Source organism: Mastigoproctus giganteus, chromosome 9 (genome assembly GCF_048544385.1).
Source record: "Mastigoproctus giganteus isolate SK-2022 chromosome 9, ASM4854438v1, whole genome shotgun sequence".
In the NCBI taxonomy this organism is placed as follows: Eukaryota; Metazoa; Arthropoda; class Arachnida; order Uropygi; family Thelyphonidae; genus Mastigoproctus; species Mastigoproctus giganteus.
The window spans coordinates 144,447,237-144,474,002 of NC_143583.1; the positions used below are offsets into that span (position 1 = coordinate 144,447,237).

General features: G+C 37.5%; 1 protein-coding gene across 5 annotated transcripts in view; it reads right to left on the reverse strand.

The window, feature by feature from the left end:
* Spt-I (serine palmitoyltransferase subunit I) overlaps nt 1–26,766 on the reverse strand; it is a 275,614-nt gene that overhangs the window by 118,689 nt on the left and 130,159 nt on the right. For all 5 annotated transcript variants that reach the window (XM_090381900.1, XM_090381899.1, XM_090381901.1 and 2 more), the window contains exons 8-9: nt 7,700–7,829; nt 1,034–1,123 (exon numbers count right to left, since the gene is read on the reverse strand). In XM_090381900.1, coding sequence (XP_090238026.1) covers nt 1,034–1,123; nt 7,700–7,829 — 220 coding nt within the window. The remainder of the gene's footprint in view (nt 1–1,033; nt 1,124–7,699; nt 7,830–26,766) is intronic.

A 26,766-nucleotide genomic window follows, 5' to 3' on the forward strand; every position in this document is an offset into this window, starting at 1 on the left:
TACATGCTTGTGTCTTGTGGCGCTTTCTGTAAATATGGTTGCCGCACGTTATTTAAACACCTGTAAAGTAAGAAGTCACTACATGGAATATCTTGTATGTCTTCTAAAATTTTTAAAATTTGTTCTTTGACATCTTACTGAATGGTATTATTAATTAGCTCTGTGCAACACACCCCACAAAAAGAAAAAAGCACATTCTGTGGATTGAATTATTTGTAGAATTTTAAGTTTTGCATAAAAAAAGACAACCTGGCACATATAAATGCATTTAAATATTAATATGTTTTCTTATTTTGGCTTGATTGCCTAATGGCAAAAATTAGCATAGCAAAAATCAAAGCAGAATTTTAAAAATTCATAATAAAAATCCTAATAAAATATATATATTTAAAAAAAAAAAAAAACACCATTACTCTTTTTGATGCAATAATATTATCTACATCTGTATAGATTGTGATTTGATTTTTTCCAACTTCTGGATCTGAATTCTAGAGAATTTCTTCAATTTCAGATTTCCTAAATTCAAATCAGAAAACTGAAATTAACAAGTGTATATTCCTCCTCAAATTTGCAAAGCTTTTTCCATGCTGCCAGCATTATAAATTGTTTCTATAATTAGTTGAAAGTAAAAGAAATGGGAAGTTCACAGTGGAAAAATTTCATACAGCTCTACACAGCCACAAATCTACAATTTCATAGATCTATAAAATATGAAATTGATCTGTGTATGTACTGGAAGTTAAGTCCTAGTTAATAACTAAGAATTACAACACAGTACCAGGCATAATTTTTAACTTCTATGGCACCAATTTAGATGAACACTATATAAAATTAAGATATAACTTAATTTGTTTTCATCATGTATTATGCTGCTTTCTTCTTAGAAATTTGAGAGAGAGAGAGAGAGAGAGAGAGCGCTCCAAGGACTACCAAATTTTGCCATTTGATAAAAAAAATTATATATTTTGTCTTTATTTTCTTTCAGATAGAAGAACTTTAAGAAAAAGTCTTTCTGTAGTTTCTTTATACTTACTAGTTTTGGAAGAGGACAGATATCCCCATAGTTCATATATAATCCTTCAACCACAAGAAACCTTCGTGTGGCTCGAGCCTTCTTAGCATTCTATACAAAACAAAGGTAAATAAATAAACAAAAGTTAAAATAAATTATTCTTTCAAAATTCTTCAAAAGAAGGAACATTAACAAAAACAGAATCAGACTAAATGTAGAATTAATTACAACTAAAAGTACACTTAGAAAAGCTTGAGATCACCGGACTAGATGCTTATAGTGAAATATCAGAAAGTTCAAAAGGAAAAGAAAAAACAAAAACTACCACATAATATTTGCAAAACAAGAAGTCTACTGGTAATAGAATCCAGAGAAGAAAGACTGCAAAGTTTGGTTTCTACTTAGCAAAGCATAAGGCATCTCTTCATACCAAGGTGGAGGACTTCAGGATTTGCCAGACAAATTTCAACTTCAGGTAACACAATCTGAAGGTATTTACCTGTTAAGCTTTGTTAACTAAACCCTCAACTACTATGCTTGTCTAATCTCAGAGATAAACAGCAAATTTTCAGGAATTTTGAAGGATTGTTTTAAATGTAAAGAATTCAGTGTAAGCATAGAAATCATCAGCCACAATTTATTTGTGCTAAACACTGTAAAAACAGATATTTTGGGATACCAAAAACTGACATTACTGTGGAATTAGGATCACAGATTCTTCTTCTTCTTGGATTTCTCCATTATATCAACAGTTATCCTCGACCTAACTTTTATTTATTTTAGTTTTGTTCCTCCACTCTTTTCTGTAATCCCAGTCTCCATTCTTCAATTTCCTCTTTTCCATAGCCACCCGCACTCCCTCTATCCATGTGCTTCTTCTTCCAAACGAATTGCGTTCTGCATATTTCTGCATTTTCAAAACTAGGCATCTGCATGAAGACTTGACTGAAATGTTTAAGGCTTAACAGGTAATAACTAAATGCTGAGCTAAAAAGATGCAAAAATTAAATATATACACAGGAGACCCTTGCAGTTGCAGCTACACTGTTCACTGATTTGATTATTTGCAGTTAAATATTTGGTCTCCATAGTCAAATAGTCAGGAGCAGGAGTGCAGTAGCATATGCTCTTTGAGTAGATTGGTGTTCAAGCCTCTGACTGCTAAATATGGTCGATCTGACAACCTGCACTGGACCAGCATGGAGATTATGGTCCATTACCCCTACATGAATTGTTGAGGAGGCTTCAATCCTGCAGTGGATTGATAATGGCTGGCTGCAGTTTACCTTTTTTTTTTTTTTTTTTTTTAATTAATTTATTTGAGATTTCATTTTTCAACTGTGAACAGCTGCTTCGGCTACTCCTAATTTGCACATATATCATACTTTGCAAATCACATCAATTCAATTATTCACAGAATCTAACTTTGCCATGCCTGGAAACACCTGTCAATTAATCCATGTAGTTCATTAAATGTATCTGACACCAGAGTTCTTCATTTCCCAAATAAAATCAAATATGAAGTGTACATCCAACTTTCACTGTTGGCAGAGTTTTTATGTTAATTCATGCAACTCTTCAAATCAAATAACCTTGATATTTCTACTCAAAATACACCTAGCACATTCTTCAAATAGGCCTCTGGGGTTGGGTATATTCATACTATAATTTTTAGTGTTTCTCACCAACCATTGAAGTAAAAACGGAAACCAAAATCTTAAAAAGTTTTATGTTTAAGTTTACGATAAATTTACAGTAGATCAAACAAAATACGATTATACAAAATGTTACTGATAATAAAATACTGAATTAAGATAAAATAAAACAAATGTAATTTACAGTGAATATACAAATAAAATGATAATAAAATACTGAATTAAAATGCAATAAAATATACTAGATTAAAAGCGCTAAAATAACTGAAGCTTTCAAAGGCTTCTGCCTTCTTCCTCAACAGTGTACTTCTATACTGCGGTGCCTCATTAAATACCAGCAGGTTCACGGTGCATCTCACGTAAACGGGTACTGTTCCCGTACATGTTGGAACCGGAAGCGGCTCGGGAGCGTTCCAGGCGAAAACGTTCATCCCCTCCAAGGATTACCGCCTCAAAGAGGGGATGAATGCGTGTACCCGTCTCTATTTATATTGTTCCCAATAGAACTAATTCGTAGGCTCTCGAGCCACTTGCGGTCCCAAATTAGATTGGGACCACAAGTGATGACCACAATCAGTCATCACTGATCGGGCGCATAGATTTTGGGACCGCAAGTGGCTCGAGAACTTACGAATTAGTTATATTTGTTTTATTTTATCTTAATTCAGTATTTTATTATCAGTAACATTTTGTATAATCGTATTTTGTTTGATCTACTGTAAATTTATCGTAAGCTTAAACATAAACTTTTTAAGATTTTGGTTTCCGTTTTTACTTCAATGGTTGGTGAGAAACACTAAAAATTATAGTACACCTAGCACAATGAATGATCCATCAATATATATAAACTACAGGTGAGTTTTTTTATTCATCCTACTATTTCTTTCTTCTTTTTTTTTTTTGCAGTTCTGAAAGCTTCAAATTTTCATGACAGTAATGGCAGTGTGCTACTGCAACAGGATCTAGATAAGTTGGACAAATAGGCTAAGAAGTGGCAACTGAAGTTTAACATTGACAAATGCAAAGTACTGCATATGGGTAGAAGTGACCCCAGAGGAATGTACCAACTGTGTGGCACTACACTTAGGGTGGTAGAAAATGAAAAAGACCTGGCAGTAATCGTGCAGTCAGATATGAAGTTTTCTGAGCAATGCAGACAGACTGAAAGAGCAGGTCACGGTGTTTTGTCAATGATATATAGGAATTCTGTAAGCAGGGAAAAGGAAGTGATTATCCCTTTGTATAAGGCAATGGTCAGGCCACGCCTTGAATACTGCATACAGGTCTGGAGGCCTCATTTTAGGAAGGACGTAGATTTGCTTGAGCATGTACAGAGAAGGGCAACAATATTGGTGAGGGGAATGAAGGGATCCTCTTACCAAGAGAGGCTTAAGTTCTACAAATTGCAGCGGCTGGAGACTAGGCACCTGCAAGGTGATCTGATCGAGGTGTATAAGGCCTTGAATGGGTAGAGCATGCTGAATTCTAATGGGACTCAGCCACTTGCTCAGATTACGAACCTAAGCGGGCATAAATTCAAATTGAGGAAAGACAATTGTGGAACAGATGCGCGGAAATTTGCCTTTAGCCAGCGGGTGGTTAATTGCTGGAACAAACTTCCATCTGTTGTTGTGGAAGTTGATAGTGTAAATAAATTCAAAGAGGAACTTGACAAACATTTAGAGGGAATATTTGTGTGAATACACTTGCTTTCTTGCATCACATGCCTCTATTACTATTACTTTGAAGTAATAGTAATAGAGGCATGTGATGAATATACTCCTCAGGAGTTGTCTTGGAGTTCCTGCATGAAATTTTTGACAACAGGGTGATTTCTAACTGCTACCCTGAAGTGTATGGCAAAGGACTTGTGTGGTCTCCAATATCACCTTATTTAAACCTGTGTGATTTTTATCTCTGAGGTATCGGCAAAAATAGCATTTAAGAAGAATCTGTGAATCATTCCTGCACTAAAGAAAGTGAATGAAGACAATTTTTTCTGTGTCAGAGGAAATGTTGGAGCATGTTCCCTGAATGCTACACTCTGACTCTGACACATTACTGATAAACATGGAGGACACATAGAACATTTTGTGGCATGAATTTCCACAACACTATTAAATATAGTTCCTGAAACGGAACTATATTCAAAATTAACACTAAATATAATTCAAATGTTAATTTTGATGAATTTACTTTGTTTTTAAACAATAATTTATGTTCTTCAGATGAATAAAATGATGTTATAAATAAATAAAAAAAAATCACTTCATTGTTCAATGTGTCCTCCATTTTGGTCAACAACAGTTTCCATTTGAAGAACAGCATTTTCTATAGCATAATGCAACATGTCAACTGGAATAGCCAGCACATGACGTCTAATGCTGTCCTTCAGATCTGCCAGAGTTTGACATCCTTCCTGATTGATACACCTGGTTCTTCAAAAAATCCCACAACCAGAAGTCGCATGGGGTGAGGTCTGGTGATTGGGGTTGCCAAGATGTCTGGAAACAATGGCCGATGACCTGTTCGTCTGTAAAGTTTTGCCTTAGCAATCTCTGGACACAACGGTGGATGTAGGGTGGTGCACCATCTTGCATGAATATGGTATCCTAAAGGCACCCACTCTGTTGCAGCTCTGGTATTGCGAAATTTGCCAACATTTCATAATATCGCTGTCCAGTGACGGAACAGGTGTGGGGTCCAGTTGGTGTTACCTGTTCAAAAAAATATGGCCCAATCATGAATGTGGCCATAAATCCACACCACACCGTCACTTTTGGAGAATGCAATGGGACCTCTTGAATAACTCGAGGGTTTTCTGTCGTCCAAATGCGACAGTTGTGCGTATTCATTTATCCATTTAAGCAGAAGTGGGCTTCATCATTCCAAAGAATGTTCCATGGCCAAGTGATATCCACTGTCATTCACGCCAGAAATTGAAGCATATGTGAAACGAATATCTGCATCACCATGTTTTAGCTGCTGTAGCATGTGCATCTTGTAAGGATAGTACCGCAACATCTGACGCATTACTAGCCTTACAGCGGAATACGGCATGTCCACTTCATGAAAAACAGCTGGCACACTTGCACTACCACATGGAGATCGACTTGATAAATCCATGACAGCCATAGCCACATCTTCAACACGAGAGGAGTCCACTTGTTTTGACCTCTACCTGGTTGAACACCTAGATGTCCTGTCGCTTCAAATTTCGCAATCATTTTGGGAACAGCACAAACAGTCATACGTCCACGCCTTATGCTCTTGTAATGCCGGAATTCTCTGATATCCGCAGCTGCATTGTTGCTGTTCTGATAGTACAACTTCACTAATAGCAGCTTTTCCTGCAACGTTGTTGGCATTGCTGCTGCAGTGCAGGCAAACATCTACTGTACTATTTTGAAGAGACTGTTTTTCTTTTATACAGTACAGTAAAGATGAGTAGTGGCAATAACTTATGATTATGTAAATAACGTAAATTATTTGCATAATTGTAACTAAGATAGTTATACGCCATATAGTGACAAATTTTGTAACTAATATTTTTTTTCCAATAAACGGCGAGCGCATTCTTTATTGTACCTGTTGTCCAAATTTCTCTTCAGTACAAGCCTTAGAACTCGCTCCAGAGCTCTCTATATAGGGATACTTTAATTTTAACAATCCTGTGTGTATATATATATATATATATATATATATATAGTAGTGAAGCGTGAAGCACAAAGAGAAATGACAGTTTTGAAAATGCAATTTATGAGAAAAGGGCAGATATATTTATCTAGATCAAAACCAAAATCAAGGAACAATACAGCAACAATAATTCAGCATTAAATACATCTTTTTACTTAAATCAATTTTATATAAATATAAAAGAAATAGGAAATTTAAGTAAAATGAATGGCTGATGGCAGAATTAAATATTTAAAATTGCAGCCCACTTTCACATCCCAAAGAGGTGTGAAACTAACTACAGAGCCATATAATTATTCATCTATGAAGCTGAATTAAAATTTAATTGTAATAGGTATCTTAAAACAGTTAATTGCAGCTAAAGCAATTCTGGGTTGGCATCTATCCGCCATGTAACCTACAGCTGCAAATACTGTGAGCAATACTGCACAGGGTGGTTTGAAAGAGACTGAAACTTTATACTTATAAAGTGCAAACCATCTAGGAAATTAAACCTCACAATGAACCACAACAGGAGGAATTCACTGTTCACATTCTCAACAGTATAGACGAAGATGAGCACATTCCGGAAAATGTCATTTTCAGTGACAAAGCGATATTTCACCTGTATGCTAAAGTTAACAGACAACTGTCACATATGGGGATCTGAAAATTCTCACTCAGTTTGTGAGCATGAGCATGATAGTCCCAGGGTAAACATGTGGTATGCTCTGCTTTTCAGCCAGGTGATTAGGCTACATTTCTTCCACAAAAACACTGTGAATAGCCTAGATAATCCTGAATTGTATGCTGCACATCAGCTGGAAGATATGTAGTTACATGTGTTCTATCAGCAAGATGGAGCACCACTACACTTTGCATGTGTGTGATTTTCTCAATAAAAAAATTTCCTAACTGATGGAGCGGCTGGGATGGTCCCATTTTCTATGGCCTCCTTATTCTCTGGATGGATTTCTTTGTATGGGAATACATAAAGGACAAGGTGTATGCGAAAAAAGTAAGCAACATCACAGAGTTAAAAGATTGGACTGTGAACAGACAGTGACTTCTATTTCTCAAGATATGTTTCCAAACACCAACTTGACATTCTATGTACTACCAAATGTGCCTATGTGGAGGTTTACAGTTGTGATAAGAAATTCTGTGTTGTTTTATTAAGTGCAGCAAACCATTTTATAGTAACTATTACAATAAAATTTGAATCAAGCTTCACAATCAGGTGAATAATTTATAGACATCCTGTATATCCCCAATATCTAATACATGGATGGAAGGAGAGAGAGAGAGAGAGAGAGAGAGAGAGAAACAGTGAAAATGAATTGAATATATTCTTAACTGATTTGTCCAATTCTGCTTGCTCATTAAGCAGGGTTTTTAAATGTTCCATATCATTATGCTTGAAAAATACTACACGACTTCTGGATGCAGTTATACCCTTCTGAATGGCAAAATTTGCTCCTTCATCACTGAAATTAGGAGGGGAAAAAAAAAAAAAAATAATATATATATATATATATATATATATTAATAGTTATATTAGTGATAAAAAAGGAAAGAAAGAAAGTTAAAAAGACAATAACTAATATTTATGGGTTAATGCAGTTGCAAGCAATCATGCAATACACCCATAATGTCTACAGAATATTATTAGAAAAAGTAAATCAATCCAATAATAACACCATCATGGACCTAATAAAATGCAAAAAAAAAAAATTATTATTATCGCTTTTTACCGACAATCTAGATGACTTCAACTGGGGCCAACCACCCAGAATGAAGGCAAAAAACGACAAGAATATTATTAGAATATTAATCATCGGGTCAACGATGATTAATATATGCTTACATTTATATTTTACTTATATTTCTTACCTTTGATTCTAATATTTCAAAATTTTTCTTAATTTTTATCATCATTCGATTTATATTTGACCTATACTGGTTTATATTTGGTTTAGATTTAAATTACTTAGCATATATTGATCATCACAGAAACAGAGAACTTCTTGTCGTTTTTTGCCTTCATTCTGGGTGGTTGGCCCCAGTTGAAGTTATCTAGATTGTCGGTAAAAAGCGATAATAATAATTTTTTTTTTTTTTTTTTTGCGTTTTATTAGGTCCATGATGGTATTATTATTGAATTGATTTACTTTTTCTAATAATATTCTATATATATATATATATATATATATATATATATATATATATATATATATATATATATTCTTCAGGTATAACAAATATACACACATAATTACAAACACTAACAATCACTGAAATACAAACATTCTACTATTATAAATAATGTGCGCTATGCTAGGATTATAAAATACTGATATATACAGTATACTGTAAATGAATAAATCATACTGATACAAATTTAAAGATTTCTTTGTTATGAGAATGTTTTGAGCAAACTTTTCATTTATTTTTTTAAATTATTCTATCAATCACAGATATGTAGAGGCTTAGTTTGAATAAAATATTAACCAATCTATCAGAAGTGACTGCTGGCCCATCACAATATTATTAAATATTATTAAATTTGGTTAAAACATGGTACATAATTTAAAGATGTAGCCAGTAAATTTGGGTATACTAATGCTTTACATCTTTTACCGCCCATGCCCAGCAAATATGGAGGATGCGGAAAGGTCAGAGAATGACCACCGCATATCCCCGGAGCAATATGGCCTTAGTTGCTAATGCTCCTAAAAACCAAATAACAAACAAATAACAACAAACATCTTTTACCAATTCATAGCAATGTTTTTATTATACAATTTTTGTCAAGCCATTCCAAGGTAATGTCATTTTTTTTTCACTGCTATCCTTATTTATAAATCTATCTGCCTACATCACAGAATATTTATCTGCTAATTTGTATAGATGTTAGTAATCAGTACGTGCAAGTTTTCACGAGCGAATAGTGGTTTTCTTCAGACATTAAAAACAAAACATGATACATTTTTCAGAACATATTAGAAATATAACACTTTATGAATTTAAGAAAGGAAATAATGCAAGAACCACGAAAAAGTTCCAGAAATTCAAGTATAGTGACTATAGCTTAATCACTGAAATTTCAGGCCAACTTGTTTGATTTGATAACTGAGAGTTGCAGCTAAAGGAGATTATAACTGTTGAGGAATTATAATTACTGAAGAATTTGCCCATAAGCTTAATTCAATCAATTCCATCATTAAATCCCACTTGCAGACGGTAGGAAAAAAATATCAAAAATAGAAATGTCAATTTTATGTGTTGTAACTAGACAATGCTATAAATTTGGGTAAAGTTTGCACTCTACACATTCTCATGAATTTCAAGCATCATTTCTTAATCAACTCATTAGTGGAGATGAAAAGTGGATGTTCACCATTTACTGCAATAATGAGCATCTTTGAAAGAGTTAATTCAAGTGAATCCACTACATCGCAGTCAAGACCTTCCTCCCACAAGGGTTCCGTCGCAGTCAAGACCTTCCTCCCACAAGGGTTCCATAAAATATTTGGGGTACAGGAAAGCACCCCAAATATCCTGACTATATAATAAAAACAGGAAAGTTTGCCACAATGCTATTGAACAATCATTAAATAACATACGCTTCCAATTATATTAATTAACAGTAGACAAAAATGGGAGGCCAAAATCTATCGAAGATTTCTATTCTGTCCCCATCCTTTCTTCTGATATTACAAACAGGTGAACGCCAACAAAATGTAAGATAATTAAAGAGAAATAGATCAACGAAGGCAATGAACATGTTGAACTGATGTACACAGTTCAACAATTGGAAAACGAGACTGATTCTAGAAAAAAAAATAATGATCCCATGTATGAGTAAACTAATGTTGGTTTATTCAAAGTAACTTCCATCTATATCCACACACTATATGCAACGATCATGAAGCAACTGGAACACCTGGTGGAAGGCCATGATTAGTATACTACTTGGACTCTGGTATGAGGTTACTACCATGTTAGTCAAGATATTTGCAGCTCCAGTGAATGCTAAGTTTTCATTTATATTTAGTCGTTTTATTGATTTAAATGTTACACTAAATTATTTTCTATAAGTAGCTTTATAGTTCTAGCCAAGCTCCGTAGTTTATTTTGAATTTAGACAGTGATTTTGAAAGTTAATACTTAGTGTCCGTAGATTTTACATTCGTAATCTGCTACCATTGTTATACGCTAAGGAATACCATAAGGTTTAATGTAAAACTAGACAGTGAAATACGTAGCAGTGTATTAGAAATCTGTTAGATTAGTATAGTATAGTATTATCAATAAAATTTATTAATCTTATTAAATTTCATTGTTAATTTAATTATACTTAAATGGAATCATGACCCAGACTAGGGTAGCAAAGCAGCGTTCACAGAATAGCCAGAGTGCTGTGGCTCGCAGGAGAACCAAAGGAGACGATTCTCCTATGCATCACAGTCTAAAACAATGCACAAAATGTGAAATGTTTGCAGACCTGTCTAGAACAGGACATGATCTAGCCAAGGAGGATGTCTTTGTGTGTGTATGTGTGTGCAAGGTGCAGAGACTGTGAAGAAATTAGGCACCAACTCAGTGTTCTGATGGGCGTCTATGAGAGTTTGAGGTGTAGGGTAAATGCCCTTGAAGAAATTAATATGAGGAGCCCATCAAGCTCTCAGCTGCCCAACTCAACACCAGAGCTCACTCCTGTGCATCAGGCAACACAGCGGCAATCTCCAAGGAAGAATGCACTAGTCCCACAGAAACCAGTTATTGTTGATGACTATTGTCAGGGAGATGAGGAATATAGTATACAAAAAGGATAGGTGGAACAGGTCCAGGGTATGTCTGCCAGGGGCAAAAGTTGATGAAGTTGTAGAGCAGATATCATCTTTTAAGGGCAGAAAAGGTGATATTTTGTACACATTGACACTAATGACCTTAAGAGTAAGAGATCTGCACATTTACTTAACAAGTACAGGTCAATGCTGAAAAAAAGTTGTGAGTTAGGGTTAAATTTGAAAGTGTCTGCAATTCTGCTCAGACACGATAAGAGGGAGTATATGATGAGAGCCTTGTCAATCAATTCGGCCCTGGAGAGATTGTGCAAGAGTCACTGGGTAGAATTTTTTTCAGCATAGTCTGTGCTTGCTAACAGGAGAGATTGCTTCTACAGGGATGGGATACACTTAAATAGAAAGGGTGCAAGAATATTTCCTGATGCTATCAAGGCAGTGTTAGATGGGTCATAAAACTGCTCGTTTGGGGGGATTCACAGACAAAGATTAACAGTAGCCGCAGGCAGAATCGAAAGTGATTCTTGTACTGCTTCTATTGTAATGAACAGCAGCCTAGAGAGCAAGTTGCTGGGGATTTCAAGAGCTGCTGGGAGTCATCGTGGAATAAGTAAATACATGGGCTGTGTTAGGGTAACTAAGAGTAAGAACAAGTGCATGTATACTTGCATATACACTAATGCTAGAAGTACAGTAAATAAAATTGATGAATTTGAAGACCTGATCAAGATATCAAAGGCAGATATTGTTGGGATATCAGAGACATGGTGTTACACAGATATAAGTATGCAGAATTGGAATTTGGGGAGTACAATGTGCACAGAAAGGACAGACAAGGTAGGAAGGGAGGAGTGGTTATGCTGGTAATTAAATACACAAAATCTAAGGAAGTGCACCCAGTTGATACGGGTCGACAGTGCAATGTTGAGTCTGTTTGGTGTGACATGAACACTGGGAATGGGAAAATGAGAGTAGGAGTATGTTATAAGCCTAATGACTTCTATGAGTACAATTAACAGTTGTGCAGAGAAATAGAATGGGCCAGTAAATCAAAATGTCTTGTAATGGGGGATTTTAACTTTTCAGATATTGAATGGAACTTGTGGATTGGTCACTTGCAAGCCAGCAAGATTTTTGTGGATTTATTGGAGGACTGTTTTTTACAACAACATCTTCGAGGGGCAACTAGAGGGAGTAATACCCTTGATCTGATTATCAGCAGTGATGACACATGCATTAGGAATTTGCATATAAAGGAACCACTAGGTGACAGTGATCACAGGATTGGGATTTACTTAAAGATGTAACTATGATCAAGGGTAAAGGGAAAGGTTTTTGTTTTCATAAAGGTGACTAAAGAGGCCTCAGACAGTTAAATTCTATAGAGTGGGATCAACTGATGATATTGTCAATGGTGAATTATAAATGGGAAGCCTTAAGGGACTTAATCTTGGAGGCTACTAGGCTTTTCATACCAACTAAGAAATACTGTTCAAGGTTCAGGCCTAAATGGATGTCAGATGAATTAATGGGGCCCATGGCAGAGAAGAAAAATGCATGGGATGAATATAAATTATCAGGCGACACAGAAGCCTACGACAGATATAAGCTAGTCTGTAATCAAGTCACAAAGGCAGGTGAAAGCAGATTACGAGAAATCTTTGGCAAAGGATGCAAAAAAAAAAAAAAAACAGCAGAGTTCTTTACTTATGTAAACTCTAGAAGGAAGGGGATGAATCAGATTGCTCCACTTAACATAGATGGTTCGACTATTGATAATCCTGCTCAGGTAGCTGATAAACTGAATAAGTATTTTGCATCTACATTCACACATGAGGAGTTATTTAATAAGGGGAGTGCTAGAAGTTTATCAAACTCTAACAGGGAGCTAAGTGATTGTGATAACTGAGAGCAAAGCGGAGGAGAAATTGTTGAAGTTAAATATAAAAAAGGCACCAGGGCAGATGGAATCTATCCAGTTATAATGAAGGAGGCAGAAAGGGAAGTAAGCAAACCATTAGCCCTAATTATGACAGCATCCTTAGAGTTAGGGGAGGTCCCCATGGACTGGAGATGTGCAAATGTATCCCCAATTCACAAAGGGGGTTCAAAGGGTAACAAATAATTATAGACCTGTTAATTTAACTTCTGTTCAGGGGAAAATAATGGAGTCACTGGTTAAAGAGGTGATACGGGATAACCTAGACAAGACAGCAGCAATGGTTCAGACACAGCATGGGTTTGTTAAGGGGAAGTCTTGTGTGACCAATTTCACTGGATACTATGATGTGGTCCACAAAGGAACTCGATGCTAAAAATAATTTTGATATCATATACACGTACTTGGATTTCAGGAACGCTTTTGATACTGTTGCACATGGAAGACTGCTGTACAGATTGGAGCAGTATGGCATTAAGGGCAAGTTACTGCAATGGATAAAGGGATGGTTGAGTGGGTGATGGCTGAGTTGAGTACGTGGACTAATGTTATTAGCGAAGTCCCCCAGGGTTCGGTGCTGGGCCCACCGTTGTTTTGTGTATTTATCAATGATATTGATGAAGGTATATCAGGCTTAATTTCCAAGTTTGCAGATGATACAAAGGTTGGCAGGGTTGTTAAAGACACTAAAGACAGTATGCCACTGCAACAGGATCTAGAAAAGTTAGGCAGATAGGCTGAGAAGTGGTAACTGAAGTTTAACATTGACAAACAAATATCGTTCACAAAACTCCATGACCTGCTCTGGCAGCCCGTCTGCACTGCTCAGAGAGCAGTGCAGACGGGCTGCCAGAGCAGATCATGCAGTTTTGTGAATGATATATAGGAATTTTACTAGTAGAGACAAGGAGGTAATTATCCTTTTGTATAAGGCAGTGGTCAGACCCTACCTTGAGTACTGTATAAAGGACTGGAGGCCTCATTTTAGAAGGATGTAGAGTTGCTTCCGCTTGCTCAGACTAAGAACCTGAGGGGGCAAAGATTCAAATTGAGGAAAGACAGTTGTAGAATAGATGTGTGGAAGTTTACCTTTAGCCAACGGGTAGGTGATTGCTGGAACAGACTTCCATCTGTTATGGAAGTTGATAGCTTAAATAAATTAAAGGCTGAACTGGACAAACATTTGGAGTGTGACTGGATGGGTGAAATGGGAAGTTTTTTTGTTTTTTTTTGGTTGATGCTGTATAAGCTTGCTTTCTTGCATCATGTGCCACAACTAATGCTAATGCTGTTCAATTTTTTGCATAGCTCTTTGAATAGTGTTGATGTCATGAAAATAAGACTTTCAGTGATGCTCTCAGTTTAAGGAGCAAAAAAGAAGTCGAATTGGGCTGTCTGGGGAATATGGTGGGTGTGACAGTATGCAGACTTTTTGCTAGCCAAAATCTCTGAAATACCTTGTGGCCTGGTGTGCTGTCGTGCAATAGGAACAATTGTCACATTCCCCATACTGAGGCTGCACACGACGGATTCTCTGCAACAAATGTTTCAAACCACCCAGACAGTTGGCAGCAGTAACACTTTGGCCTTTGAGTATCAGCTCTTTATGTACAATTCCCTTGCTTTCGCAGAAAGTGATGAGCATGGCTTTGATTTTTGACAAACTGTTTTGACTTTGGGAGAGTTTTCCCAACCCACTCTGCACGTTACTTTTTGTTGCAGGGTCATACTGAAAACACCATGTCACATCACCTGTAACAATTGAATTCAGGAAGTTGGGTTTGGTTTCAGAGGTCTTCAATGAGTTCTCTGCAGTGTTCAGCTTGTACCTATCATTGACTATCTGTTAACGAATGTGGAACAAACTGTACACAGACTTTTTTCTTCAAATCCTGGGTTATTTGTTGAATGGTTTCCTTAATTATGCACAGATTTTCTAAACTCATTCAGAGCATTGCACATTGGTAATGATTTCCCACACCTTTTCAATCAACTCTGAAGTTTGAACCAGTTTTGCTGGGCCTGGATGTTCATCATCTTACAGCGATTGTCTTCCACGGGCAAAACGTTTATGTGCACAAGATGGATAATTCTCTCTATATACTTGCTTCACCATCTGAAACATTTCTGTGGCACTTTTTGCCCAGTCAAACGCAAAACTCGATGTTTGTTCTTTGTTCCATTGTCCCTCCACAACAGAGAAGTACAATTCAGCTTAAACTACATTCTGAAATGGCGACAATTTCTGCTGATCTTGACTGCAGCGCTCGAGGAACAATCACTCTTTCATTTCACATTTGCTTCTAGTAGATGGTAGCACCAGCACTTGTGTCATGTCAGTCTCATTTTATTCCCTCCTCCCCCAGACTGAGTAGAGATAGTTATGAATTTAGGATGGAAAAGGCCAGTAGAAAAATGCCAATGCCAAAATAAACCTTTTTCAAAATTTTTTCCATAAATGAAAAAATTTTATATCAGGCCAACTTGTTTAGCTGATAATGACCTATTGATAGTCATACCTGAAGAAGAAGATTATAATCATTGAAGAATATTATAACTGTCGTTATAATGATTCGTATCAACAATTTCAAAACAATCATATGGAGAATATACCCCTACCCCCATAAACTGTTTGGTAATAATCCAAAACTGAAATTACAGCAAAAATTCTGATTTAATGAAATCCCATATTTAGTGAATAATTTTTCTGATCGTCCCAGTTGTAACTCAGTATAAGCAATTTATAATTTTCTCAAATTTAGTGAATTTTGATTTTTTAGTAAATAACTTGAATTTATTTTAAAAAAAATTTTTTTTTTTTAAATTTCTGTATCTTAGTTTAATTTATTTTACTTTAATTTAATTTCTGTATCTTATACCTTAATTTAATATTATTATAGTCAAAATAACAATTGATCTCTCCTTCTCTCCCTCCAGAAACTTACCACACAAGCATAATTGTTGGAAGGTGCATCACATATTGCACACAGAAAAGCCAAGCTACTTGTGGTAGCACGGTCCTTTGATTCTCAATCGAGGTGGTTGTACTTTGCACATGGTAAATTTTGCCACTAGTGTTTCTTCACTATACATTTTAAAATGCTTTGTTCGTTATGGCTGTGAAAAATAAGCAGAAAATCACAGAAAAGTTCAAAATTATATAAAACACCCAGACACTCCAACAAAAAAAGGGATGCATTAAAATTCGACCATGTGCTATCATCTTTATGCTGCATAATGAAAAATAAAGGTTGTTCCATTATCTCGTGTTTTTATGACAAGCTGGATTTAAGCTGCTGAATCTGAACTGAACCTGAACCACAAACTGCTTTGGTACATTACTCTACTTTCCAACAAATGTCATTGACAAGTGCAACAGTAATATAGTATAGGAGTAGTGTTTCATCATTATCACAGCAATCTCATTGTTCTAAAATTGTTTGTTTGTTTGGTGTTTGTTTCGGTTTTTTTTTTTTTAGGAGCATTAGCAACTAAGGCCATATTGCTCCGGGATATGCAGTGGTCATTCCTTGACCTTTCCGCATCCTCCGTATTTGGTGGTGACAGGCTCGAACCCTGGTCTAATCGAGAAGCATGTGCTATGCACTGCTGCTCCTTCCCACCTGGCTACGGAGGTGCCATTGTTCTAAAATAAACAACAGATTAACTTTTGGTGCTAGCATTTGTTCTGCTGTAAGCATGAAACCATCATTAACACTTTTGCTGCTGGCTTTTCCAACAACTTTTCTGATCTGGGATTGAGTCAAATCTGAATTAGGGAGGGCCGACACTTTTGGGCTTTCTTTTCACTATGACTGAATTAGTCAGCTTCTGGCAAAGGATGCTCGGAAAAAATATCTGGTTTTCCTTCTGTTAAATTGGAATAAAAAATTCTAAGTCAGGTGGTTCCCCCCCCCCTCCAAGTGGATTAGAAACCTGATGCCACATATTTGCATCATGACATAATGAACCAGGAAGCTGAAATCTTGTGGGCCACAAAAACACACAAGAGGGGATAAGGAAGTCCTACATTTTATCATTTTGTAGAGGCAAAAATTGCATCAGCTATTTTACAATTTGAGAGCATCTTCATTAAGTGCAGAACTGAACAACAGACAGAGAATAAAAAAATGAACATAAAAGCTTTTCCACATCATGAACTGTGTTGTGGAATGGTTAGAAAGGAACGATTTCTACAAACATACCAAATCAATGGAAATGATCAAAAATAAAGTTGATTGTTGGGTTTTATTGGCGCATTAGCAACTAAGGCTATAATGTGCCAAAAACCTGGTCATAAAAAAGTAAAACTTTTAGTGGCCTAATGAATTAGGTCACTAAGTCAAAGTATAAAAACAAGTATAAACTGTAAGAGACAAATATCAATAAACAAGTAACAATAACAAGGTAGATTTTTTAAATACGAGTAAAAAGGTTTACTGATTTCAAAAAGCTAAAAATAGCAGACACATGGTCATTGTCAGATAAAATCTGACTGAGTGTATACGGCTCAGTCAGATGGTTAAGTGGTAAGACATATATTGCTAAAAACTGGACAGTCAATTAAAATGTGTCTGATTGATAAAATTGTCTCACAGGACTCACACATAGGAGGATCATCAGCCCTCAGCAAATACAAATGAGTCAAATGACTATGTCCTATGCGGGTCCGGGCAAGAACAACTTCCTCCTTACGATTCCTGCGCAGACTAGACTGCCACGGTTCAATTACAGGCTTTATACAATATAATTTATTCGTAGTCTGTCTATTCCACGAATCCTGCCATTGGGCATGTATCTTTTGGTGTATTATTTGCCTGTAGTCTGTTTAGGGGACTGACAGGCAGCGATTATTATTGGGAATTGCTGATTTGGCTGCGGTGTCAGCCAAATCATTTCCCCTAATCCCAATGTGGCTGGGAATCCTGCAGAAGCGGATATCATATTCACGTTCATGGAGAAAGTGAATCTTCTGCTGAATGCAAGACAGAACCAGATGAGGATTATATCTCACAGTTATTAAAGCCTGTAACACGCTGAGAGAGAGTAGAAATATAAAATGAACCGTTGGAATTGGCATTTACTAATGTGATCCAAGGTTAACTCTATAGCATGCAGCTCTGCAGTAAATATGCTACATTCAGAGAGAATCTGCTCCAATGTAGTGATGTCTGTAAAGACAGCAGCAGATCCCACATATGATTCCGACTTCAAGCCGTCTGTGTAAACTGGCGTGAAGTCAGAATGTTCAGCTCAGTGTGCTGAATAAAGCTGCAGGTAGACAGATGATGGAGTGTCCGACTTTCTCCAATTTCTAAGGGACAAGTCACATGCTGGAACACAAGCATGCCAGGGTGGAAGGGGTTGCTTTGGTGTTTGGGCAATCTTGTCTACCTTGATCTTAAGTTCTTTGAGTAGCTCTTGGAGACGAATACCAAAAGGACGATTGGCAGTCTTACGGGTGTTGTACAAATTTTCTCATTGTGACTCAAAAACGAAAGGCCACGTAGGATGGTCTGGAAGGGATTTCAGTTTTAAGGCGTACTTTAGAGATGACTGCTTACGTCGAAGCGATAACGGTGGTTCGTTTGCTTTGACGTATAAGCTCTGGACAGGAGATGTTCGATATACTCCAATAGTGATACGGAGAGCCTGATGATGGACAGGATCCAGCCATCAAAGTACACTGTCTCTGGCCGAACTGTATACCAGGGACCCGTAATCTAGTCTGGATCGTACAAGCGCACGGTAAATGCGTAGTAGGGTACATCGATCTGCACCTCAAGATGTAGAGGAGAGAGAGAGAGCGCAGAATATTCAGGCCTCTTGTGCACTTTGTACGGAGTTGACGGATGTGATCCAGAAAGGTCAGCTTTTTATCAAATACGAGTCCCAAGAATTTTTGTGTTCGCTGCTACTGGAATAGCAATTTGTCTGAGCCTTAATTCAGGTTCAGGATGAAGATTACGCTTACGACAAAAGTGTACGCAAACGGTCTTCTGCGGTGAGAACCTGAATCCATTAGACAGTGCCCACGAATTTAGGCAATCAATGGCTTTTTGCAGTTGTCTTTCGATAACCCTCATGTTGCACGACTGACAAAATATGCTAAAGTCCAACTGTTTACAGTTGGAGGGAGTTGTTCTGTGATGGAATTTACTTTGATGGCAAAAAGCGTGACACTTAATACTGATCCTTGTGGTACTCCCTCCTCTTGGCTGAAGGATCGAGAGAGTGAGGATCCCACACGAACTTGGAAAGATCGATTGGCTAAAAAGTTTTTAATAAAAATTGGGAGATGCCCTCTAAGACCAAGGCTATGCAAATTTTTTAAGATGCCAAATCTCCAAGTCAAAGAATACAGACACCAAATGTTCACGTTTTAGGAAAGCATGGGAATAGATGTATCCAGAGTGGACTGGTTCCTTTGGAAGCCGCACTGGATGTTGGAGAGAAGGTCATTTGATTCTAAATACCATATTAAACGAAAATTAACCATTCTCTCCAGGATTTTCCACAGACAGCTAGTCAGAGCAATAGGACGATAATTAGTAGTGACTTTTGGTTCCTTTCCTGGATTAGCAAAGGCAAGAACGATTGCCTTGCACCAGGAATCCGGAAACTGCCCTTCAATAAAGATTCTGTTATATAGAAGGAGCAGATGATCCATGGATTTTGGTGAACGATGATTAATCATTTCTTAATGGATGCCATCTGGTCCAACAGCACTTGCTTTGGAAAGAATGAGAGCTCTTTTCAGTTCCTGTATAGTGAGTAACCCGTTGTAGGGATAAACGCTCTTAGACTTAAAATTAAGTGCCTGTTTTTCGATTTTATGTTTCAGGACCAGGAACTCTGGGGAATACAAAGATGTTGCAGAGATGCTAGAGAATGTTTCCCCAAGAGAATTGGCTATTGCAGTTGGATCTGTAATAGTGCATCCATTATAATCTAGAACTGAAGAAGTGTGGGATGTATATTTTCCCTTCATTTTCCAGATTTTATCCCAGACCAACTTAGTACTAGTGGACTGAGTAATTGATTAAGTAAAATGGATCCATGATTCCTTTTGACTCTGATGGCGGATGTAGCGTGATTTGACTCGTGCTCATTTAAAGGCTATAAGGTTGGTCGTGGCAGGATATCTGCGGAATATCCCCCACGCTTTGTTTTGAGCCTTTTTTGCTGCTGTGCATTGTGAATTCCACCATGGTTTGGGAAATGGTGGAAACGGGGCAGATGTTTTTGGGATGGCATTTGCAGCTGCTTGGACGATATTTTCTGTGATGTACGTTACTGCATCATTGATAGGCTCCTGACTGACGGCTGAGGTCAAAATTTGCCTGATGTTGGAAGGCAGTCCAGTCGGCCTGATCAGTTTTCCACCATGGTAACCTGAAAGGAAGACACGGTCTCCCACTGTGTAATGAGGTTATCACAGGGAAGTGATCACTTCCGTATGGGTTCTCCTCCACTTCCCAAGTGAGTGAAGGGGAGCAGATAGAGGCATAAATGGCAGAAAACGTATGGGTAGGCATGTGGAAGAAGGTGTTTGTTCCAATATTTAGGAGGGAAAGGTCATTGTCATTTAGCATACACTCTATGACTCGTCTCCTTCTATTGATGCTAGCACTACCCCATAGGGTGTTATGTCCATTAAAATCCCCGAGAAGTAAGAAGGGGGGGGCAACTGCGTTACAAAATCATCACGGTCTTCATGGGAGATGTCAGTCCCAGGTGGCAAATAAACAGAGCAGACGGTTAATAAAAATCCCACTGTAAGGTGAATTGCAACAGCCTCTATGCTGGTTGTAACTAGCAAGCTCTGAACTGGGGTCTGGTTGCCCACAAGGATAGCCACTCCTCCATGAGCAGGACCATCCGCAATTCTATCCTTACGAAAAATTGTGATGTTATGCATGGTGGGATCATCATTTGCCTTTAGATAAGTCTCCTGCAAGCAAAAGCAAACTGGCTCGTGCTTTTGCAGGAGGGCCTTGATGTCATCAGTATTTTTTCAGAATCCACGACAATTCCATTGTAGGAATTTAGCCATTATTTTGGCTTGGTGGGCCCATCAGGCGGCTTCCAAGGTGCTGAGGGCTTACTTTTGTCAGTCTTGGATTTATCTTTTTTGGGGAAGAATGGGCGCTGTCCCGTGTCCATTTCTTCCTCCGCAAAGAGTTCCAAGACTGATTCATCCGGTACCTTCTTGTTCTCTACATCCATTGTTTCTGTTATTACTGGTGTTTACCACTTGGTTTTGGTAGTGGTGGAGCACTAGGAGATACGGATATAGGAGTGGCAGCTGACTGTGTTTTTTTGGTGGGCTTTTGTGAACTCAAAAAATAGCGTGCAATCGGAGTGAATGACTCTCTCGGTGGTACAGTCATCTCAGTTTGCGTACCAATAGTGCACTTTGCAGAAACCTTCTGGGCATATGAAGGCTTCCCGCTATTTATTGGTTGTACACTCTTTCTAACCTCAGGGTAGGATATATTCAGCTCTGTTTTTAGTTTTTGGATCTCTTTATCATCCTTCCACCGCTGGCATGCTCTGGAGTAGGCAGGGCGTTCCCCTTGGCAATTTATACAGATCGGTTTGGAAGCTGAACATTCCTTGCTCTCGTGATCTTTCGCACCACATCGAGCACAGGCAGGGCTACCATGACAAGCTGTTTGTGAGTGGCCATATTTTTGGCATTTAAAACACCTCAGTGGGTTTGGAATATAAATCCTCACTGGGCAGTTTAAGTACCCTGCCTTGATGGAACTTGGAGGCCGTGGGGTGTTAAATGTTAGGATGAGAACTCGGGTAGGGACGAGATTCCCATCCTTTCTCATTGATATTCTTTTGACAGCCGTCACTCCTTGTTCTTTCAATTCAGAGCAGATCTCTTCTTCAGAGACATGAAGAAGGTCCCACTCTGAAATGACACCTCGTGAAGAGTTTCAAAGTTTTGTGAGGGGTTACGCTGATAGGTATTCCCCCTATTGATGTGGCTTTCATGATTTTTTCCACCTGTTTCATAGTTGTAGCTTCGACCAAAAGGTCGCCAGAACGCAGTCGTTTTACAGATTTAGGTGATCCTGCCAACCCTTCTAATCCTTTCTGGATAAAGAAGGGTGACATCTTTCCAACTGACTGCTTTCTGGTCAAATGGAGAATGAGGAAAAGCGGTGTTACAGATGGTGTTTCATCCTCAGTTCTGGCTCTTTTGACAGAGGTGTTGTCTGTGTTATCGTCTCGATTAGGTAGGGGCCTTGTTAGGGGCCCAGAAGAAATAGAATTTAAATTACTCATATGAGTAAGATAAAAATTTCAGATGCCCTACGTACCTCACCCACCATAGAGCCCTACGAGGGGACGCCCACTCGTGAACTAGGAGGTATTGCGTACGTGAATGGGATGCCAAGTTCGCTTAGGAGCACCATGCCCACATTTCCAATAAGCCTTGATCCCGTCCCAGGACCAAAGGGAGGGAGACTTGGAGACTTATTGGAACGCAGTTGACCCTAGCAGTAAGAACCACCCGCCGATTGATCCCAGTCGGTATTAAGGCTGGGCCCCTCAACTACCAGGATCCCGCTTTCTGAATTCCACGGGTCGCGGCACACGGCTGCACACACCGGATTCCAACGATGTAACTCTGGAACCAAGGTATGGGCATTAGATCCCAGTGATGCTAATCTGGAAGATGAGCAGCAGCATCACTGGGAGGTCCCCTAACCACGTACAGGTGCCCACGTCGAAGGGCAAAAATAAAGTGTTTATTTCACACACACACACACACACACACACACACACACACACACACACACACACACACACACACACACACACACCATTAATTATTTTAGAAATTAGCATGTTATCACTGATTACAACTATTAATTAAACTTCTTTAAATATTTATGCGAATAAATTATTTGATCATAATCATATTCAGTACATTTTACAAAGAGAGGCGCAGTTTCTTGATGTAATTTTTTATAATCCCCATTAGTGAAAAATCTTTATTTAGTAAAGGCATATTTATTTTTCTGATTTTCAACCAAGGGCACCTTTTCCCAAGACTTTTGCCCCATGTTGCATTTTCAAGGTTCTCTAAGAAGTTTCATTTCATTTATATTTCACTTACATTTCATTCTTTCAAGAATGAAAATGGCACTCTTAGAGAAGAGAAACACTAATGGAAAACAAAATAAAGAAATATTTTATTGAATATTTCATATAATCAATTTTGAAACTACTTTTTTTTTTAAAAGAAGTTTTAAAAAATAGCTATTAACAACATGAAAATGTGGCCTGATGTAGCTGAGTGGTTAATGTGGAAGTACAGTAGTATATACACTGGTGTTCAAAGAAAGTGCATCACCTAGGAATTTCACATTTCTAACCCTTTTTCGCAATAGTATGTTACATTAATGACTAGTATCACAAATAAAAAATATATAAACTAGAGATATTTATTTATAGTTAAGGCAAAGCTAAGTAATATTTGACAGGTGCTCTCAAAATATTCCAAAATGAGCATTTACAACCTTTATACAACAGTTTTGGTAAACACAACAATTATGGCTGAAATGTTATCAGAAGCCCTCAATTTGCTCCAGTTTATCATTTTAAATGGAAAACAAAATTAAAAGTTCACCAGGTACAAATTAATATTTAGTTGAACTGCCTCTGGCCCTGATGACAGCAGCACACCATCGAGGCATTGACAAGATCAATTTCTGAAGCAAATCAACTGATAGTACATGGTTCCAAACACGAATTATGGCTTCCCCAAGTTCACAAAGGGTCTTTGGTTTCTTTCTGGCAGCTGCAGATTCCACAGTTGCCAACAATTCTCTATAAGATTCAGGTCTGGGCTGTTCCCTGGCCAGCTAAGAGATGTAATGTACTGTTCTTTCAAACATTTTTGCACCTGTAACAAATGTAAACACATTACTGTCGAACCCCTAATGCAGAAATGAAGCTAAAGTAACTACAGAAGTGCCTACTTACACTTTTCGCCTGATGACAAGGAGCAGAGTTGTCTTGAAAGATACAGTTACTTGGCAGGTTGAAATGATCTCTAATGGTTGGCAGCAATTTGCCTTCCAATATAGCCAGGTATCCATTGGCATTTACAGAAACTTTTATAAACTGCAGGTGACCTAGTCCACAATACGAAATGCACCCCCATATCATTTGGCTGGTAGGGAATTTCACCATAGACACCATACAGTCTGGATGGTATTCTTTACCACGTCTACAGCGAATCATTTGTCTCCCACCAGAGACATGCAGGTTGAATTTCTTTTCATCAGAGAAAATAATAAGCGCTTCAAAACGTGGTCCTGTTTTGGCAGAGAGACTCATTTGTATTTAGTTCCTTTTTTTCCTATCAGCAGAACCATATTCTTGAGTTTGGAAAGAAATCTACTTACTGTCGACTGATTACAAGACACTATAAGCAATATGACAGGAAGAACATCCTTCATCACGTAAAGCAACAATAGCACTCTTTCTTCGTGGCATTAACAGGAATGACTGAAACTCTTCCAGAGCATGCTTATATAGTTGAAAGTAACATGATGCAATATTACATCATCACATACACGCATCAAACTTATCTGATGCAATCTGTAAGAAATATATTACCAAATATTTATGTTATTTGGATGACAATTAAAATTTTAAGGGGTGATGCACTTTCTTTGAATACAGTGTATGTTTGCATTGTTTCAAGCCATGTGACTACTAAAATATGGTAATTCCACTACTTTATTTAAAAGTCACATGACATCAGTCAGTTCTTGAATTCACTATCTTGTAAACTCCTCTGACCCTATGTGGCTGCTGTACAGTTTAAACAGAAAATATTTATTTATTTATATTTTACCATTTGTGATCCATATACAAGATCTGGGAACTTTCAGAATTAGGAAAAATTTAATACATTTAGCTTTCAACCAAAAAAAAAAAAAGTGTGAAATTTCTCAAAATGCAAACCTTAACAAGAATTGTAATATACCCATAAGAAAACTTTTTCTCCTCTAGAAAACATTGACTAAAATGCTCCCCTGCTTTACTAAAAGTATACTAGGTTTAGTGACTATTATCTCTAGCTGTTGCCAACTGCGCTAGCCGGGTGGGTAAAGTGCCTGCCTGGCAACCCAAAGGTCTCGGGTTCGAATCCCGCTTCGGGCTTGGATCAGTGTAGTGCAAAAATTTTGGAAGGTGCATTATGGCCACAGAAGCTGATGTGCCAACAACAAAAAAAAAAAAAAAAAAAAAAATCTCTAGCTGTTGCTAAAGAAATTATGGTAAAAATATCCAGGTGGTTTCTGAAAAAGCTAGTTCTATTAGATTATGACCAGGTAGGTCAAATAAAAAAAAATTTGGAAGTAACAGAAAGGATGGTTGTTGAATTAAACACAAAGTAAGCTGTGATTCCAGACAGCCAATTGCAATCACTGGACATCTCAATTGACAAGCCCTTTAAAAAGTTATGAATGCAGATTGGACGAAGTGGATAGAGGCATTAAATCTTGATTTCACACCAGTGTGAATAGGCAAAAAAATTCACGGGAATTAGTGAAAAACGAAACAGTTGCAAAGTAGTAAAAAAAACGTGGAACTGGTAATGCCCTTAATAGCACTGAAGATGATGCACTCTGAAAAAAAGTGAAACTTAAGACCAAATTAACAGTAATGATAAGTAGCAATGAGTTTTTGGGATTCTACAAAGAATAAAAGCTTCATTCTACACAGACATTTTGTTTAGTGAGTACTGTCATCCCTCGATTTGTGCGGTTTTTTATTGGGTGATCAGGTATTTACTACTAAAATTTTAAATTTCAGATTGCATGGCAAGTTTCGTTACGTAGCTTCAAAATTAGGAATGAAGACCAGATTTTGAAAATTTATGTTTTTTACATGATTGAAGATTTCATTGAAGCAGATATATATTTCGCCATAATAATGTAGAATTCCACAGAATTCCAGCAGGCGGTATTATTGCAAATGCAATAAGATTGAGTTTACTACCTGTTTATAATTAGACTGCACTAACAGAAAAGCTCAAGAATTGTTTTTATTGTTAGCAAAGGCACATGATGCAAGAAAGCAAGCTTATATAGAATCAGCCATAAAAAAAAAAAAAAAACACCCTTATTTCACCCATCCACTTGGTCCAAATGTTTCTCAAGTTCTCCCTTCAATCTATTTAAGCTACCAACTTCTACAACAACAGATGGAAGTTTGTTCCAGCAATCACCCACCCACTGGCTAAAGGCAAACTTCCGCACATCTATCCTAGAACCATCTTTCCTCAATTTGAATTTATGCCCTCTCAGGCAATTATTCTGAGCAAAAGGAAGAATCCCATCTGCATTCAGCATGCTCAAACCATTCAAGACTTTATACACCTCAATCAGATCTCCTTACTTTGCTAATTACAGACACTGTAATTTGCAAAACTTAAGCTTTTCTTCATAAGAGCAACCTTTTGTTCCATTCACTAATCTTGTTGCCCTTCTCTGTACTTGTTCCAACAGCTCTACATCCTTCTTAAAATGAGGCCTCCAGACCTGTATACAGTACTCAAGGTGTGGCCTGACCATTGCCTTATACAAGGGTATAATCACCTCCTTATCCCTGCTAGAAAAATTTCTGTATATCACTGAC